Source organism: Microtus oregoni, unplaced genomic scaffold (genome assembly GCF_018167655.1).
Source record: "Microtus oregoni isolate MIOR12 unplaced genomic scaffold, Mior012 000060F_002, whole genome shotgun sequence".
Classification (NCBI taxonomy): Eukaryota; Metazoa; Chordata; class Mammalia; order Rodentia; family Cricetidae; genus Microtus; species Microtus oregoni.
Window position 1 is genome coordinate 732,102 of NW_024543837.1, and position 19,703 is coordinate 751,804.

The window sequence follows — 19,703 nt, forward strand, 5'->3', positions numbered from 1 at the left end:
CCATTTGATTGCTTACGGCAAACAAATCATTGAACTATTTTTTATTTTACTCTCAAAAGTATATTGTAGATATCCCCTTTTATCAAACCACACAAGTGACTGAGTTAAAGCTTAGTCTTTGAAGAAACAGTGTTTTCTTTCTCAGATGTAGGAGATCTGTAGGACTAATGTCTTCCCACCTCAACTAACAGCACTTGGTTCACATTAAAGGTCCTTAAACTTAGATCTGTGTAGTTCTGTGTTACTTGGTGTGGTTAATCTCTGACCTTTACCGCAAGTAGTGGTCGTTTGTGTCTTCACTGATACTAAAGCACCATAATGTAACTATTCACGATTTTCTTAGGAATGGGAATGCCATATTTTAGATTCTTCATAATTTTTGAACTATAAGTTCAAAATGCACTTCACAAGCCATTTATAAGCTCCCTTGGCAGCTTTCGTTATATGAAGATATTTTCAAACTTGCTGTGAAAACATGATGAGCACAGATTTAAAGGTTTGAGGTTTAGTTAGATTATCAGAGAGATAACACTTAGAATCTCTTAGAGGAATTGTTAACATTTCTAGCGGTAGATGCTTACAGGGTATTTATGGCTGTCTCCCCTGGGTATTATGTAATAGTGATAAGAGAATGGGTATCTGTGTTAGTTGGCTAGGAGAGCAGTTGTGTAGATTTGTATTGGAGAAAGACAGTGATTCTGGAGGTGTCAACTTGTTAAAAAGCTTCTTTAGAACTGTCAGCTTGTCTATAGATAGTTAATATTTACACGCTTATGCATTGAAATGAGTGGTGTGTTGCCTCAGGTGTACTCACAGACAGCTGCCTTGCCCTGCCTGAGCTTACATTGTGTTGGTAATGACAGAAGCATGATGAGATGGTCTTTGGATTATCCTAGTGTTCTTTTCTTCATAGGTAGCATCGTACAGTTGGATGTGAGTAGAGAAATGATTTATTTTACCTAGGGTAAGGGAAGACAGTTTCTCCTTCCCGTCTCCTAAGGTAGGACTCCAGGACTCACCACTACTGCCAGTTGTCTGTTTCTGCATGGGAATTACTACTTTTTCTGAACAAGACATAATTTCCCCCCCACACCACTAATTTATTTGCAATGAGAAAACTGTTTACTGTCTTTAACACATGATAGGGGAAAAGAAGATGAGAAGGAGGAGTCGGGATTGTAGTGGTGGCTTAGTCGTAAAGTACTTCCGGGACAAGCTGGAGCACACTTCCTTAACCCTGGCTTAGAAAGTGGGGTGGGCACAGAGAGGGGTGAATCCCTGAAGTTCATGGCCAACCAGTCTAACCCAGTGAATGAGTTCCAAGCTCAGTTCTAAATTCAGCGAACCTAGTTTTAGAAAACAGGGTGAAAGACAAGCAAAGTGTGCCTCTGTTGACATTCATGTATATCTGCATGCACATGTTACATACACAAGCATACCAAAATAATCAGAAAGAGTTGGCAGATTTTTTTTAAAGTGGGCCATTTATCTTGTTAATTTCAGTATGATTTACATATACACACACAATTTGCTTATATTTAACCTAGCATTAAATAAGTAAGTTGCAAAGATATGGAAGAGGAAACTAGATCATTTATATTCAGGAACAAATAAATTTTGATAACTTTCTAAGTACAAATTTTGAAGTTGTGTGTGTGTGTGTGTGTGTGTGTGAGAGAGAGAGAGAGAGAGAGAGAGAGAGAGAGAGAGATTGTGTCTTTGTAATAGGGTATTCCGTTTAACCCAAGCTGACTATGATTCTCCTGCCTTAGCCTCACTTAAGTGGGGATTTTAGGCTTGTACCACCAAGCCTAACTTAGGTCTGGTTTTTCTTATCAGATTTCAAATGTAGTTAAAAAAAAAATTGCTGTTTTTTGTGGAGCTTGATGGATTAATACCTCTAATTAATACATTTATATAAGTTTTCTTATTTCAGAAGTAATATATTGATATAAATATTCTTAATTTTTTTGATGAAATAGTGTTGAGAATGATCAAGGGCTTTCATTTTCAAAATCAAATGCATTTTAAGAAATGTTTCAGTGCTATTTGTAACAGTGTGAAACCATTTTGTTTTCAGTATCTTTGCTATGAATCAGAGGACATGATAAGCTATTTAACTTAATGAAATTCAAGTTACATGTGAATTCTGCCAGGTAAGTACATGATACAATAGTTAATATTTTGAACCATGTTTCATATTATAAGTTGTAAAACTTATTTTCTCGAATGTTGTATCTACTAGATGCATATTTCAATGTTCTTTTCCTAAATCTGAAGCCTCTTATCAGTATGGTTTTCGGTTGGTTCTTATTTCTGAATTATCAAGTTAAGAGCATTAAAATAACTGGTGTAGTGACACAGGACTATCTATAATCTCATTATAGAGACAGGACCCACCCAAGATCAAGACCTGTGCTATAGTAGCAACATCCTATCTCAAAAACAACAACAACAATAACAAAAAGAAACCAAAACAGTGTGGAAGATTGTACAAATACATGTTTTCTGTTTTTAATATCTTCTAAAATGAGTTCTTGTTGATATGTTAGAAAAGTTTTTAGCTATCAAATAACAGTTGCAAAATGTCACATACTCAAGTCCTCTTGGTTCAGTTTACCAAGTACCATGTCATGAGGGCATTCCAGTGCCCTGCTTTTAAAACACGAGCTATCAGTTCTTAAAAGAGTTCATTAGAATCTTTAAGTGGAAATTGTGAAGAACGAAGGCAATCTTGACCAAGAAATATCTTTTTATAGTTGTATTTGAGTCAGGATCAAAATCGTTGGTTAGTATGTCTATTAGATCTTCATTTAAGCTTAAAAAGTTTCTCCCTCTGGTTTTCCTTTTTCCCTGTGAATTTTACTTGTTGAAAAGACAGAGTAGTGGGGGCTGGAGAGATGGCTTAGTGGTTAAGAGCACTGGCTGCTCTTCCAGAGTTCCTGAGTTCAATTCCCAGCAACCACATGGTGGCTCACAGCCATCTATAATGAGATCTTGTGCCCTCTTCTGGCCTGCAGGTACACATGGAAGGAATGTTGTATATATAATAAATAAATGAATGAATGAATGAATGAATGACTGACTGGGTAGTGTCTTAATAAAGGCTTCCATATTGGTTTGGGCTGATTGCTTGCTATTGGTAGTATTAGATATGTTTCATATGTTCTGTGGAGTTTTGGTGGGTTTTTTTTCAACTTGTGATAAAAAAGTTTTACTAGATTCAGCTCTAACACCACTTCATACTCTGCAATTATTTTTAATTTTATTGTTCAATTGATGTGTATTATCAGCTGGATGTAAACACTGTCTCTACTTAGTGATTTTTAAACAAATGATTCTTTAATGCTATGTAACCATCTCAGATTTAGAAGGATTTTCTGGAACACATGTGTGGATGAAGATACCTATATTATTTTTGTCTTATATCTTAGATAAACTCTTGGTTTTGCTTGATACCAAAGTATAAATTTTATAGAACAAATTACATTTTGTGGAGTTTTGTTTTGTCATTTTTTTTTTTCTCCCTGAGCATTGCCTTTTGGGTTCTTTTAAAGAAACTTCAGGGCTAGAAAGATGGCTAAGCAGTTAAAGAACTTGCTGTTCTCCCGAAGAATCCAGGTTTGTCCCAGCATCCAGGTGACTACTCACTACTGTCTATTTCTAGGGGATCTGGTGATCTTGGTGTTGGCAGGCACCATACACAGACAGTGGACATACACGTAGGCAAAACATTCACAAACGTAAATTAAAAATAAAATAAAAGAGAGACAAACTTTTGCTTACATCAAAATCATGAAGATCGTCAGTGCTGAGTTCCATCTGGACGGAACCTTCATCTGGTGGTGGATGGAGATAGAGACAGAGACCCACATTGGAACACCGGACTGAGCCCCCAAGGTCCAAAAGAGGAGCAGAAGGAGGGAGAACATGAGCAAGGAAGTCAGGACCATGAGGGGTGCACCCACCCACTAAGACAGTGGGGCTGATCTATTGGGAGCTCACCAAGGCCAGCTGGACTGGGACTAAAAAAGCATGGGATAAAACCGGACTCTGAACATGGCGGACAATGAGGACTGATGAGAAGCCAAGGACGATGGCATGGGGTTTTGATCGTACTTCATGTTCTGGCTTTGTGGGAGCCTAGCCAGTATGAATGTTCACCTTCCTAGATATGGACAGAGATGGGAGGTCCTTGGCTCCCCACAGGGCAGGGAACCCTGACTGCTCTTCGGACTGGAGAGGGAGGGGGAGAGGAGTGGGGGGAGGCAGGGAGGAGGCGGAAATTTTTTCAATAAAAAAAATTAAATGGGGCTGGAGAGATGGCTCAAGTGCTTAAGAGCATTGCCTACTCTTCCAAAGGTCCTGAGTTCAATTCCCAGCAACCACATGGTGGCTCACAACCATCTGTAATGAGGTCTGGTGCCCTCTTCTGGCCTGCAGATATACACACAGACATAATATTGTATACATAATAAATAAATAAATATTTTAAAAAAATTTTTAAATTAAAAAAAACATGAGGATCATTACCATATTCTGTCATCACTGTGACTTGATTTATGTGATGTGAGATGGCCAAAGGTAGAATCCATGGGCTTTGTTTTTTCCTAACAGATTTAAAGACTCTCAAAGGACTTAGAAAAATTTAGAACATTTCCTAAATTTATTTGTATGTAAATATTTTCTGTAACTACTGATAGCCCTGTGTAGTATGCTTTGGAAACACTTATCTAGACGGTTAATAAACCAGAGTTGTAAAGGGTATACCCAAAACTACTAGTTAAGGCAAATATTGATAGAAATTTTTTTAGCTGACATGTGGATGCTGAGAATCGAACCTGAGTCTTCTGTGAGAGCAGCCTCATTATGTAGCCCAGGCTGGCATTGAATCCCTGAGTGATCCTCCTCCCTTCTGCCCAGCCCTCTGCCTAGTGGTGAGGTTACAGTTAGTTGTGTGCCAAAATACCAGGTTGTTTTGTACCCATGAACAGTAGTCAGTAGGAATGAAGTACACCCCTTTCTTGTTAGGCACCGAATTGAATTCTTTATGTTTCATGACACGTATAAGTGTTGCCTGCAGCAATAGGACTTTACCATCAGATTGCAGGGAATAACCAATAAATGTACATAAGTAGCCTGTGATGTTTAAGGGTTTTCGTGGGTGTCCATTGGACTCCGACTAAACAAGGTGTGACCCTTGCCTTGCATTGGAGGTTTTGCTTAGCGGAATAAAATGTCTGGCTGGAACACTCTTCTATTATTTGGTGACTCCATTTAGATTCCTTTCATATATGTATGTATTTTAGGATGCTTCTGCATTAATAGGTTTCCATATGGTTTTTCTAATGACCTTTAGTGTTAGCTGTCCTTCCCCATATTTCCTATTCCTTTTTTTTTTTACCCTTCTTTTCCATCCTCCCTACTTAATCTTCCTAGTTTAGTTTCCCCTTTGTCTCCAACAATATATCCTATTTTCCCTTCTTTGGAAAGACCTCATCCCTTCACTAGGTACGTGAACTCTTTGGTTATTTAGATTATAGCACACATTTTGAAAACATATATACAGTATCTATATATAAGAGAAAACACACATGCAATATTTATTTTTTGGGATTACCTTACTTGGGATAGCTTTTTTTCCTGGCCCCACTTATTTACTTGAAATTTCCATAATTTCTTTTTTTTAGTGTTATAATGTGCCACATTTTCATTATGCGTTCATCAGTTGGTAGACATCGAGGCTGTTTGTAATCTCTGGCCATCATGAGTAAGGCAGTGAAGTGCATGGACGAATGAGTCTGGAGGAGGGTGTGGAGTCCTTTGGGTCTATGTTATAGCTGGCCATTGAGGTAGATTGACTTCCAGCTTCCTGAGGAACCGCCACACTGATTTCCATATAGTGGCTGTACAAGTTTGCACTTTGGCCAGCAATGGAAGAGTATCCCCTCTCCCCACATCTTCATCAGCTTGAACTGCCATTTGTTTTATTGGTTACAGCCCCTCTGGCTAGGGTAAGATAAAATCTTAAAGGACGTTGAACCTTTCTTTAAGTGTTTTTTAATAATTTGTGTTTTATCCTCAAGACCTCTGTGGTTAGTTCTGTACCCTAGTTGGTTTTTTGGGGTGGGGTTTTGTTTTTTTGTTGTTGTTTTTTTTTTTTTTTTTGGTGTTCAGTTTTTTTTAGTTCTTTATATATTGCAGATTGATTGGGAGGATCAACATAGTAAAAATGGCAATTCTACTGAAAGCAATCTATAGATCCAATGCAATCCCCACCAAAATCCCATCAAAATTCTTCACAGATCTGGAGAAGACAATAATCAACTTTATATGGAAAAACAGAAAACCCAGGATAGCCAAAACAATCTTATACAATAAAGGATCGTCTGGAGACATTACCATCCCTGACTTCAAACTCTATTACAGAGCTACAGTATTGAAAACAGCTTGGTATTGGCATAAAAACAGAGATGTCGACCAATGGAATCGAATAGAAGACCCTGACTTTAACCCACAAACCTGTGAACACCTGATTTTCGATAAAGGAGCTAAAAGTATACAATGGAAAAAAGAGAGCATCTTCAACAAATTGTGCTGGCAAAACTGGATGTCAATCTGTAGAAGAATGAAAATAGATCCATATCTATCACCATGCACAAAACTCAAGTCCAAATGGATTAACGACTTCAATATCAGTCTAAACACACTGAACCTGATAGAAGAGAAAGTGGGAAGTACTCTACAACATATGGGCACAGGATATCACTTCCTACGTATAACCCCAGCAGCACAGACATTAAGGGCATCATTGAATAAATGGGACCTCCTGAGACTGAGAAGCTTCTGTTAAGCAAAGGACACTGTCACTAAGACAAAAAGGCAACCCACTGACTGGGAGATCTTCATCAACCCCACAACTGACAAAGGTCTGATCTCCAAAATATATAAAGAACTCAAGAAACTAGACTATAAAAGGCTAATCAACCCAACTATAAAATGGGGCACTGAGCTGAACAGAGAATTCTCAACAGAAGAAGTTCAAATGGCCAAAAGACACTTAAGGTCATGTTCAACTTCCTTAGTGATCAGGGAAATGCAAATCAAGACAACTTTAAGATACCATCTTACACCTGTCAGAATGGCTAAAATCAAAAACACCAATGATAGCCTTTGCTGGAGAGGTTGTGGAGTAAGGGGTACACTCATCCATTGCTGGTGGGAATGCAAACTTGTACAACCACTTTGGAAAGCAGTGTGGCGGTTTCTCAGGAAATTCGGGATCAACTTACCCCTGGACCCAGCAATACCACTCTTGGGAATATACCCAAGAGATGCCCTATCATACAAAAAAGAATATGCTCAACTATGTTCATAGCAGCATTGTTTGTAATAGCCAGAACCTGGAAACAACCTAGATGCCCTTCAATGGAAGAATGGATGAAGAAAGTATGGAATATATACATATTAGAGTACTACTCAGCAGTAAAAAACAATGACTTCTTTAATTTTGCATGCAAATGGATGGAAATAGAAAACACTATCCTGAGTGAGGTAAGCCAGACCCAAAAAGAGGAACATTGGTTTCTAGCCATAAATAAAGGACATTGAGCCTATAATTCGTGATCCTAGAGAAGCTAAATAAGAAGGTGAACCCAAAGAAAAACATATAGTCATCCTCCTGGATATTAACCTTCATCAGGCGATGAAAGGAAACAGAGACAGAGACCCACATTGGAGCACCGGACTGAAACACCAAGGTCCAAATCAGGAGCAGAAGGAGAAAGAGCACGAGCAAGGAACTCAGGACCGCGAGGGGTGCACCCACACACTGAGACAATGGGGACAATCTATTGGGAACTCACCAAGGCCAGCTGGACTGGGTCTGAAAAAGTATGGGATAAAACTGGACTCGCTGAACATAGCGGACAATGAGGACTGCTGAAAAGTCAAGAACAATGGCACTGGGTTTTGATCCTACTGCACGTACTGGCTTTGTAGGAGCCTAGGCTGTTTGGTTGTTCACCTTACTAGACCTGGAAGGAGGTGGGTGGTCCTTGGACTCCCCACAGGGCAGGGAACCCTGACTGCTCTTAGGGCTGATGAGAGAGAGGGAGTTGATTGGGGGAGGGGGAGGGAAATGGGAGGCGGTGGCGGGGAGGAGACAGAAATCTTTAATAAATATATAAATAATAAAATAATAAAATAAAAATAAAGTATCTATTAGTAAGGAAAAAAATTGTGTTTCATCCTCGAGACCTCTGTGGTTAGTTCTGTACCTAGTTGGGTTTTTGGGGTGGGTTTTTTTTTTTTTGGTTTTTTTTTTTTTGGTGTTCAGTTTTTTTTTTTTAGTTCTTTATATATTGCAGATACTGACCCTTACATATTAACCCTGTATTAGATGTATAATTGATAGAGATCTTTTTTTATTCTGTTGACTGTTGTTTTGCCCAAATGAGGTGTCCTTTGCCATAAAGAAGCTTTTCAACTTCATGAGGTTCTATTTATTGTTGGTCTTAATGCCTACTATTAATGTCCTGTTCAGAAAGCCCTTTCCAGTGCCAGTAAGTTCAAGCTTATCCCCCACTTTTCTAGCAGATTCAGGATATCTGGTTTTATGTGGAGGTTCTCGATCCATTTGGAGTTTTGTTTTATGCAGGGTGATAAACATGGGTCTATTTTCAACTTTCTCCATGCAGCCATCCAGTATGACCAGCACCATTTATCGAAGATGCTCTCTTTTCTTCCTTATGTAGTTTTGACTTTTTCTTCTGTCAAAAATCAGGTGTGTTCATAGGTGTGTGAATTTATGTCTGGGTCTTCACTTCAATTCCATTGATCAGCCTGTGTGTTTTTATGTCAGTACCATGCTGGGTATTATTATTATTATTATTATTATTATTATTATTATTATAGTTTTGAAATACAACTTGAAATCTGAGATTGGGATACTGCCAGCCCTTTTATTATTCAAAATTCATTTAGCTTTTGTGAAGCCATAGGATTTGAAGATTGTTTCTTTCAGCTTCTGTGAAGAATTTTTATGGGAATAGTACTGGATCAGGTTGCTTTTGGTAAGATGACCGTTATCACATTATTAATCCTACCAATCCATGACATGGGTGGTCTTTCCATCATCTAGTAACTTTATTTTTCCATTTCATTTCCATGTTCATTTTTCCATTCATTCCAGTATCTTCAATTTCTTTTAAGTTTTTATTATATAGGTCTTTCACTTACTTGGTAAGTGTTATGCCAAGATATTTTATTTTTTGAGGCTATTTTTCAAAGTATTGTTTCCCTGATTTCTTTCTCAGTCTGTCATTTGTATATAAGAAAGCTAGTAATTTTTGTTTTAAATTTTGTATCCTGCTATTTTGCCCAAAGTACTTTTCAGCTGTTAAGTTCCCCTGGTGGAAATTTTTAAGAGCCTTTTTAAATAAAACTATTTAATCTGCAAATATAGTTTGACTTCTTTTCCTATTTGTGTTTTTCTTGGTCTCCCATTGCTCTAGCTAAGACTTAAGTACTATATTGAATAGGTATGGAAAGATTGGACATGCTTGTCTAGTTCCTAATTTTAGTAGATACACTTTATATTTTAGTCTGTTTAGGTTGATATTGACTGTGGGCTTGCTTGAAATTGCCTTTATTATATTGAGGTATGTCTCTTGTATCCCTAGTGGCAGTGTTCTAACCCCTTTCTATAGAATAGATTTTGCATGTTGCATGTGTCTACTCTCATAGTAAAGGTAGAAGATTATCGACCTGTTCTGTGGTCGGTGAAGCTAAGTCTCCAAAGATAGAAAGAAGGGGACACCAAAACTTGTGTGGGAAGCCAGGGGCACCCCTGGCACTGAGCTCAAGAGTAGTGCAAACAAAGCATCTCTATTCATTAAAGTAAGCAAACCATGAGGCGATGTTCACAGTTAGCTTAAGCCAAATAAGTACAAGGAGAGATTACCCCTGCTGTTAAGACCTGTCTTTGGTCATGTGAAGAAGCCAAGAATATTCCTCCCAGGCCTTTGCCTTTCCACAGAGCTATAACATGGACGTGCCAGGACATTGCCTTCACTTCCATGCTTTCAAGTCCATTCACTTACCATAGTTTATGCAGTTCTTTCTAGAAAGATGTGGGAAGAATATTCTGTACACTGCCCCATTTGACAGAAGACAGGATTAAAAATGTCATCAAAGTATGCTATTTTGCATTCAAATAGAAAAGTTAGCAAGTTTGGTAGAAATCAGATCTTGAGATAGTTAATTGAAATTGTTCTTTATTCACAAACATCTCATAAACACTTGACTCTCTGTGCTTTGTTACAGGTGATACAAGGACCTGTGGAATATGAGTGATGACAAACCCTTTCTATGCACTGCCCCTGGGTGTGGCCAGGTAATATAGCCGTTGCTTACAATAATCTTGTATGTTTCTTTTCATTTCATTTCAAATCATTGCTGGAATATATTATCATTAAGGTTTTACTGCAGCGATTTTATAAGATTAGAATTAGGATAAGAACAAAACAAAAACATTTTAAAATTCTTTAATATCTGTCCTAGTACTAGAAAAAACAGTGCGGTACAGTGGAACTAGTTTATCTTATAGTAAAGGTTAGAACCATAGACAAAAACCCCAGACTTAAAAGAATATTATTTGAAAAGACAAGATCTTCTGAGTAATTTGGGAGCCTGGGGACCATGGAGGAGGAGAAAGGGGGATGGGAAAGGAGGGGAACAGAGAAAAATATATAGTTCAATAAAAACAATAAAATTTTAAAAAGAATTTTATTTGACCTGTATTCATTGAAGCTACCTAACTTAAAATCAGAAATGCATCGCTATATTTAGAAATTGTTTTGCTTATTTGAACTTTTATAAAACCAGCTGATATCTACCTTAGACAGTATCACTAATCTATTAATGTTCTGAAATCTAACATCTTTAATTCAGTGCATGTGTGGAAGTATTTTCAGAGATGTTATTTTAATTTTTACTAGGATATTGTTATTAATTGATATTACGATTATCTTTTAACTACAGATACTAAAGAAGAATCGAGTTTTAATGTATAGTAAACTTACAGAGTACTTATACTACAGAGTTAAGTCATAGACATTAAAGTTTTTTATTGGTTTCATGTATTTTTAGTTGGTATTTTAAGTTGAAATATAATCGACATACAGTAAACTTCACTGTAGTTCACAGTTTGATGTTTTGGGCTTTTTTTTACAGTTACTGATTTTGTTCACGTGTGCATGTTGTGTTTGTGTTTGTTTGCTTATTGGCACAAACAGCCACATTTGGCATATGGAAGTCAGCGAACAACTAGGAGCCAGTTTCCTCTTTCATACCTGATGAGTTTGCGAGGATCAAAGTCAGGTCATCAGGCCTGGAAGTAAACACCTTTACCTGCTAAGGTGTGCCACCTTACACAGTGCTGCAGTTTGTCATGTGTGTGTCTGTGTGTTCATAGAGCTGTTGCCACAGTCATGATAGTGGACTACTCATCACCCCCAAAATTTCCTTATGCCCATTTCCTTGCCTTTTACTTGTGTCAACTCCTGATCTGTCTTCCACAGTTGTGAACTAGTTTGTGCTCTCCAGGCTGTGTGACTGAGCAGACAGTAGAATATGTATATTTTTCTGAATTCTTTCATAACAAAATATGAGTTCTCAATTGTCTTGTCTACTTTCTGTGACTATACTACAGATTAGGTACTTGGCAATTTATAAAGAAAACAGTTGGTCACATAACAGGGACACTGTAATTTGATTATATCCCCAGAAATTCACAGATTGGAAACTTAAGCTCTGAAGTCATACGTTAACGTACTTGGAGGTGGGACCTTTGTGAAGTGTCTAGAATCCCTACTTTAGACCTCTCAACCTCCAGAGTAGCTAGCTATATGAGCCCTTTTCTTCATTTGAATAATTTTATTCCACAGTTTATCCAGCATCTTTCTATTTCCAAATTTACCTACCAAAGATAAAATGAGTGAAATACAAGTCTTTATGTGTACACATGCTGTGTGTAGTTTCTATTGGATTACCAACCGGAAGTGTGATGGTGGAGTCGTGTAATAAAGCCTGCTTATCATTTTAGGAAATTACAAATTGCTTTCCAAAATGTATGGGCCATTTTATATTCCCATCAGTAATTTATAAGATATTTAATTATTTCATATTCTTGTTAACATTTGGTGTTTTCATTCTTTTAAATTTGACTCATCTTGTTCATAGATGATATCTCATTGTGCTGTTTCATTTCTTTGATGATTATTGAAAAGATAACCATTTTTTCTAAGATGTATATATCACCCATTTGTGTATTTTTATTGTTCTATGAGTGCTTTATCAACTCTTGCCTGTTTTTTAAACTTGCGTTGTCTAAGGGTTAGCAGTGTAGCTCAGTGGTAGACCATTTACATAGCCCCTCGTAAGGAAGGGCATTTTTATATTTATTTAGTTCTGTTATATCTGTGGATGTTTTGTTTGTGTCTGCACTACGTTCATACCTCATGCTTGCAGAGGCAAGGTCACCCAGGAACTGGTGTTATGGATGGTTAGTCAACATGTGGATACTGGGAGCAAAACCTGGATCGTCTGGAAGAGCAGCGAGTGTTGTTAATCACTGAAATATTTCTCCAGCCCCTTATTTTACTTTTTATTGATCATTACTATGGGTGGTGTATGTGTCACATGCATGTGTGGAAGTCAGGACATAAGGACTGGTTGTCTCTTTCTACCTGTTTGTTCTTTCTGGGGATGGAATTCAGGTCCCCAGGCTTGCACAGTACATGCCTTTACACACTGAGCTCTCTCTCTCTCCTGCCTGGATGCTATCTAACGTAGATTGGTGAGGAAATGTGTCAGTGGTAAGGTGACAGTTGGATCAGTTGGACAACTGACAAATGAAGAAAAAATGGAAGAAATTGCATGTTTCTATTGTGGCTGAAGTCTACAGTGATTGGTGGGGAACTTGGCAAGAGATCAGAGACATAGGAAAAATCTTATCAGTAGAGCTTTGTGGACATGAGATACTTGGATTTATTCACAGAGTATTGTAAAGCAAGGAAATTAGATGATAATGATCAAGGTGAAAGATGGACTAGGTAGGTAGGACAGCGGACACAGGAGAGATAGACTTTTAATATAAAGCTCTCACTTACATGCATTTTTATAAAGTTAAGTAAGAGTAAAAATTATAATCTTAAAAATTCTTTGACAGTAGGAATATGGCTAGTTTTCACTAGCTGGATTTATTCTCTGGTAAGTCAGATTTGCTTTTATTTATTTATTTTTGGATTTAGTACCAAGTTGACTAAAGAAGAAAACTGGGTAGTTAACTGTTCTATGTGTGTGCCTGTGTGTAGGCACTGGAGTGCACATGTGGAGGCCAGTCTCTCCTACCATATGGTCCCCAGTAGAGAACTTTTCCTTGGTAACTCAGAATGTTTGAGGTTTTACCTCATGGCCAGTTAACCGTTACTTGGGACCTGTAGCATGGCAGAAGCAGAACTACTCATATCACAAACCAAGGGATGAAGAGGCACTCAGTCCTCTTCAAGGTCACACCTCAAATGACCACAGGACCTCTCCAAGGCCCACATATGACTGCTTCCACCGTTCTCAATGCTTCCACCCTGGGAAGAAGCCTTTGGATTTTTGAGGGAAATTGGAGCCCTAAAGCGTAACAGCAGATACATTGTTTCTAGAAGCAGTGTTTGGAAAGTAACAAATTTGCCATGTTGTTCTAGAAGTCATTCTTGGAAACTTGGGCTCAAATAAGCCAGCCCTAACTTTTTCTGCTTAAAATAGAATAGTTACTGTGATTCTGTGCATGATCCCTTATTAATATATACTTTTAAAAAAAAATGAAGGGTATTACTTTTAATTACACGTGTATGGGGAGGGAGGTTAGGGCAGTGCCCATGAAAGCCAAAAGAGTGCATTAGATTCCTTGGAGCTAGAGTTACAAGCAGTCCAGTCCATCTAGCATGCTAGGAATTGAACTCTGGCCCTTCCCATGAGCATTAAGCACTTTTAAATGCTACCCCTACCCACCCCTCCATTTCTTAGATCTTAACTATATATATAGCCTTACCTGATCTGGGACTCACTATATAGACTAGATTGTCCTTAGAGTCAATGGGACCCACCTACGTCTGCCTCCCAAATGCTGGGATTAAAGGCATAGGTCACCACACCTAGCACTGATACTATTTTTAAAGAGTTTTGTTTAATTTATGCATTTTTATGTGTATGTGTGTGCTAGAGATGCTGTGCAACATGTACTGCTGCAGTCTGTAGAGACCAAAAGAAGCATCAGATCTCCTGTAAATGGTGGTTCATTAGCTGCCCTGTGGGTGTTGGGAACCTAGGCAAACTCCTGAAAGAGCCTTACATGCTCTTCATGTCTTTATGGCGGACCATCACCACAGCTCTATATATGCTAACTTTTTTTGCTTATTTTTTATTATTATTAAAATCATTGTATTTTAAATTTGTTTAAATAGTAGAATCAATGGCTGAATGTTAGAATATATGTTTGTATGGGTATCATAAGAAATTGTTTTGCTGGGCATGGTGACACACACCTTTTATTCTAGCACTCAGGAGGAAGAGGCAGGCGAATCTCTTGTAAGTTCAAGGCCGGCCTGGTCAGTAAAGCAAGTTCCAAAACAGCCAGGGTTTAGTTATACAAAGAAACCCTGTATGGAAAAACAAAACAAAAAAGAGGGAAAGAAAGAAATTATTTAAGAGAATTTCTAGCTTTAAATTTATAGTATTTGAAAAACGTTAGTGAGTTACACATGTGAGCCACCATTCCTGACTAAAAATGGTTTTAAATTGTTGACTGTGTTCTCTTGCTAGAGCTTGTCCCATCATTTACTTAATTTTTCTATTATAAACTTTGAAATTAATTTTAGTATTATTACAAAGCCTTGTGATGAGTATCATTTTACATAACTATGTGTGCATCTCTATTAGTTTCTTAGACTATATTTCTCAGACTAGAATTACCAGCTCAATATTATATAAACAGCCATGGTGGCTGAAGCACAAAGACCAGAAGTTCAAGACCACCATAAGACTAAGACCTTGTCTTTAAAAAATAAGGACTGAAGTGAAGCTCAGTGGTAAAGCACTTGCCTAGAATGCACAGGTCCCTGGGGTTGGATTCCAGTTATAAATAAACAAATTAATAAATGAATGAAATGTAAATATAGTTAAATATTGGGCCAAAAAGATGGCTCTCTGGGTAAAGGCATTTGCTCAAAGACTGGACCTGAGTTCAGTCCCTAGAATTCGCATGGTAGAAGGAGATCCTAACCCTGCAAGTTGTGTCTTCTGACTCCCACACATTCACACAATACAAAAGAAAAAAAGAAAAGGTCACTCTGCTTTTGCTTTCATTAATAGTTTAGCTCTCATTAATAATATGTACAAAATGGAACCTAAGAGGAATCTTATGTGCAGATAGTTTTCATGTGGAATGTAAAGTATAGCAATGAGAATTTTAATACAAGGATAAAAGGCAGCAAATATCAGTGAGCTCTGCAATGTGTTCATTATCTTAAGAGCTTTGTTTCTGGGTTGCTTATCAAAAGCACCACTACTAATTTTTCCAGATTTTGGGTGGACTCTTAAAGGATAAAGCAATAGGAAGGTAGCCTGAGTGGCAAAGAGTTGGATTGTTCCAGTGTCCACAGCTGAGTGGATAGTTAGTGACTGAAACAGTTCCTTCAACATGGAGATACAGACAGGTTCTGAAGAAGTAATAATTATTTTCATAAAGTAATGATTAATTTTGTATTGATGTTTCTAAGTAAAGTACATTGATTTTCTTTAATGTAGCTTAGAATTTTACTGATTTTAAGAATCAACTATTATTTTAAGGGGTTTATTTTTTCCATTAACATTTATGTGGTTTTGGCAGACTTGGAGATCATAGGAGGTGCTCAGCTTACTTAGAAGGGTAGACATAAAGATAAGTCTATTATAGTGGTAGGCCACGTAATGAATGTTCAGAGCACATGGGTACTGGTGAGGCTTCTAACTTGAAGCTGGAGGATGGAGAAAGGGCTCAGTAGTTAAGAGTGCTTGTTGCTCTGTCAGAGGACTGGAGTTTGCTTACAACTTTGGGCACTCTAATCTTCTTGCTTCTGTAGACATATACGTGAACATAAATTAAAATAGCATAAGCCTTTTTTAAAAATGGAAGTTGGGTTTGTGTGCAGGAGTTAGGATGCTGATAGGTACTAGGTGTCGGGCTTCTCAACAGTTACATGACAATTCTAACATCCCCATTTGTAAAGCAATAGAAAAGAGTGGGGGTTACTTTAACTTCTGAACCAGGAAATGGACAAAATAAATGACTGGTTCTGATTTTGGGTAAAAGTAGTGCTTAATAAGGAGCTCTTCCTAAAGGTTGACTTGTGGGCACAGTAGGTATTTAAACATGTAGTGTCTGTTGGATGCAATACTTCCCCAGTGTGAGGTGAGGAGAGGTGTGGCAGAGCTTTGAACGTGCATCCACTTTAACATGAGCTAGGATTTTAAAAATCACTCTTAGGTTAAAGCCATTTAAAGTGATGTTGTGGTTGCTGTTTCTTTGCTGTATTGTAACACAGGAATTCTTTGTTGTTGTTGGTTTTTGTTTTTGTTTTTTTAACACAAGGTTTTTCTGTGTATCTTTGGAGCCTGTACTGGAACTCGCTTTGTAGATGAGTCTGGCCTCGAATGCACAGAGATCCACCTGCCTATGCCTTCCAAATGCTGGGATTAAAGGCATGTGTCACCAACTCCCAGCCAACTAGGGAATTCTTTACTGTGGAATATAAAGCCAGATTTCTATCTTTCTTTCTTTTCTAAAAAATTTTCTTTTTCCTTTCTTTTTTCTTTTTTAAATTGAGACAGGGTCTTACTATGTAGCCCTGGCTGACATGGAACTCTCTATGTAGATCAGGCTAACCTCAAACTGACAAAGATCTGCCTCTCTAGTGCTGGGATTAAAGGTGTGCACCACCACACCTGACCTCAGGTTTATTTTTTAATTTGCACAAGAGTCATGTTTAGAATATTCTCAGTTAAAAAGTGGTAAGTAAAACAGTATTTTTGTAAAGTCTTTGAATTATGGAGTTTATATTTATGACATAATAAAAAATGAATAGTAGTCATTTTATTAATTTTTTTGGCCTAAGGCTTTATTTTCAAGTCTTTCAAATTAGTTATATACTATCATTTCTTATTCTTCTGTAGTGGTTTTTCTGGTTATTTAAATCTAGTATGTCTTTGTGTGCTAACAGTAGATGGATTGTTTTAGTTTATAAGTTGGTATTTTACTGTTAATGATGGTTTTACATGTTGTGGAAATTGATAATCCTTAACAGTTTTCTTTGATCAAACTGAAAATCTTAACTGTATTTCAAAACTTTTTGCCACAGCGTTTTACCAACGAGGATCATTTGGCTGTCCATAAACATAAACATGAGATGACACTGAAATTTGGTCCAGCACGTAATGACAGTGTCATTGTGGCTGGTTAGTATATGCTTTTATTAATGGCTTATATACTATTTCACCCAGAATGTGCACAATTTTTGTGTATTCTCTGTAAATGCTATGAAATGATATCCCAATCACTTCACTTATAGTAAATGTTGGCAACATGTATTTACCCATTAGTTTCTGTATGTTCTTTTGATCATTCCTTTCACTTTTATGTGTGTTTTTCAAATAATCATTTGAAGTCAGTTTTACAGAAGTTAATTAGAACCCCAGGAACGTTCATGACTTTTACAAAGTGGACATTTAATGATAATTGTCTTCATTGATATTTAGTGTTTCTTTTAGCTATCACGCATCTGGTTTTCAAAACTTTATGAAGATAATAAATGATTAAGCACTTCCTGTGGAAAAGAAATCTTTAGTAAACTTGGTCATTATAATTTTGTTAAAAATGTTTTAAATAAAATGTTTTATTAATTAATAATACTCTGAAACTGGGGTGTAGATCAGTAGTGTAGTGCTTGCCTAGCAGTACAAGGTGTTGGTTTTAATACCCAGCCATGCAAAATAAAATAAAATACTCTTCATACAGGAGACCTAAGTTCAGTTAGTGTTTGTGTATGTGTATGTGTGTCAACCCTATAACCATATGTAATATACCCTGAACAGATAATTATTTTTCATATGTGAAAAAGAAACCCAATTCATGCATTAGCTTATCATCACTGTCCCATATTAGCTGTTTTCTTTGATGCTTCATATATATACACATTTTTGTGTATTTGTATAATAACATACTATGTGTAATTTCAGTATATAACTAGAATCCTTTTGTGAAGCTTAGTTTATCCTGTGATTCTAGAATTAACTCAAATACTGAATAGTATTACTATTTTAAAATTATTACTTGGTCTAGAGATCAAAACACCATATGTAATGTTTTGGAAAGATAAGATGTTGAAGCAATATCAGATAACTCCTCTGTGTGTATTATAATTTTTGTAATGAATAAGTGAGAGGAAACAAAGAGTTAGTGATTTGTTAAACAGTTTGAGGACGGGAATTTTTGACATATCTTCAGTTCTGTAAGTAAAAGGACACAGAGCAGAGTGAAGTATGTACTTCTTTGGAATATGTAAATAGTAGGGCCACAATAAAAATTAAAGAGCAGTAAATAAAATTAAAAATTATCTAGAAAGTGTTTTCCTTGGTAGGAAAATCTTTGTTTCCTTGAGATTTACTATATCAGACATTCTCTTTGTAAACTTTTATCTCAAGAATGTCTTAAATATGGTTTCTAGAAATTACTTTTCTGATTACATTTAGTACAATATAAAAATAGAACATATACAGTCATAGCATTTTACTAACATTGAGATAGTTTACTATAACTGTATAGATAGAATGCATGATGATAATAGCCTTAAGCAATCTGCATGTTAACCAACTGTGCCTGTGATGACTTTTCTCAAGTCTGGTGGTCCCATTGATTTTCATCATCAATAGCAGTGATTTAGGCTTGCGCATTTTCCAGATTCATTCCTCTAGTGTGGGTTGTCTTCATCCCAATCATCTTAGACAGTCCTTTTATAATAGTCACTTTTATATTTGAATAATTCGAATTAAAATAGATTTAAGCTGATATGTGTGCATAAAACCCTTATTAAAATATTATTTTTGGCCAGGCAGTGGTGGCACACGCCTTTAATCCCAGCACTTTGGAGGCAGAGGCAGGCAGATCTCTGTGAGTTCGAGGCCAGCCTGGTCTACAAGAGCTAGTTCCAGGACAGGAAACAAAAGCTATGGAGAAACCCTGTCTCAAAAATAAAAAAATAAATAAATAAAATATTATTTTTTGGAGATCTTTGGAATACAGGTTAAAGATTAAATAATGAGTAAGATTATGATTTATGAGGACTCCTACAGTAATTCTGATATTGTTTACACTGAGACAAGCCTACCTGATGTCTAATATGAATGCTTAGTGAATTATTTTTGTTAAAGATATTTATAAGTAGTACATGTAAGAGGTAAATATAAAATTGTAGTACCCCCTGTTGACAGAGGTGTCTGTCTTGCCCGGTCCTGCAACTGTTTAGTCCCAAAGAAACACACAGAGGTCTACATTAATTATAAACTGGTTGGCCTAGTAGCTCAGGCTTCTTATTAACTGTTATAATTTATATTAG

At 36.8% G+C, this 19,703-nt stretch overlaps 1 protein-coding gene across 2 annotated transcripts in view; it reads left to right on the forward strand.

Annotated features, from left to right (window-relative positions):
• Nucleotides 1–19,703, forward strand: part of LOC121439096 (cyclic AMP-dependent transcription factor ATF-2) — a 70,408-nt gene that overhangs the window by 16,988 nt on the left and 33,717 nt on the right. For both annotated transcript variants that reach the window (XM_041639598.1, XM_041639597.1), the window contains exons 3-5: nucleotides 2,081–2,156; nucleotides 10,327–10,396; nucleotides 17,451–17,547. In XM_041639598.1, the coding sequence (XP_041495532.1) occupies nucleotides 10,349–10,396; nucleotides 17,451–17,547 (145 nt within the window). In that variant the 5' untranslated portion in view covers nucleotides 2,081–2,156; nucleotides 10,327–10,348. The remainder of the gene's footprint in view (nucleotides 1–2,080; nucleotides 2,157–10,326; nucleotides 10,397–17,450; nucleotides 17,548–19,703) is intronic.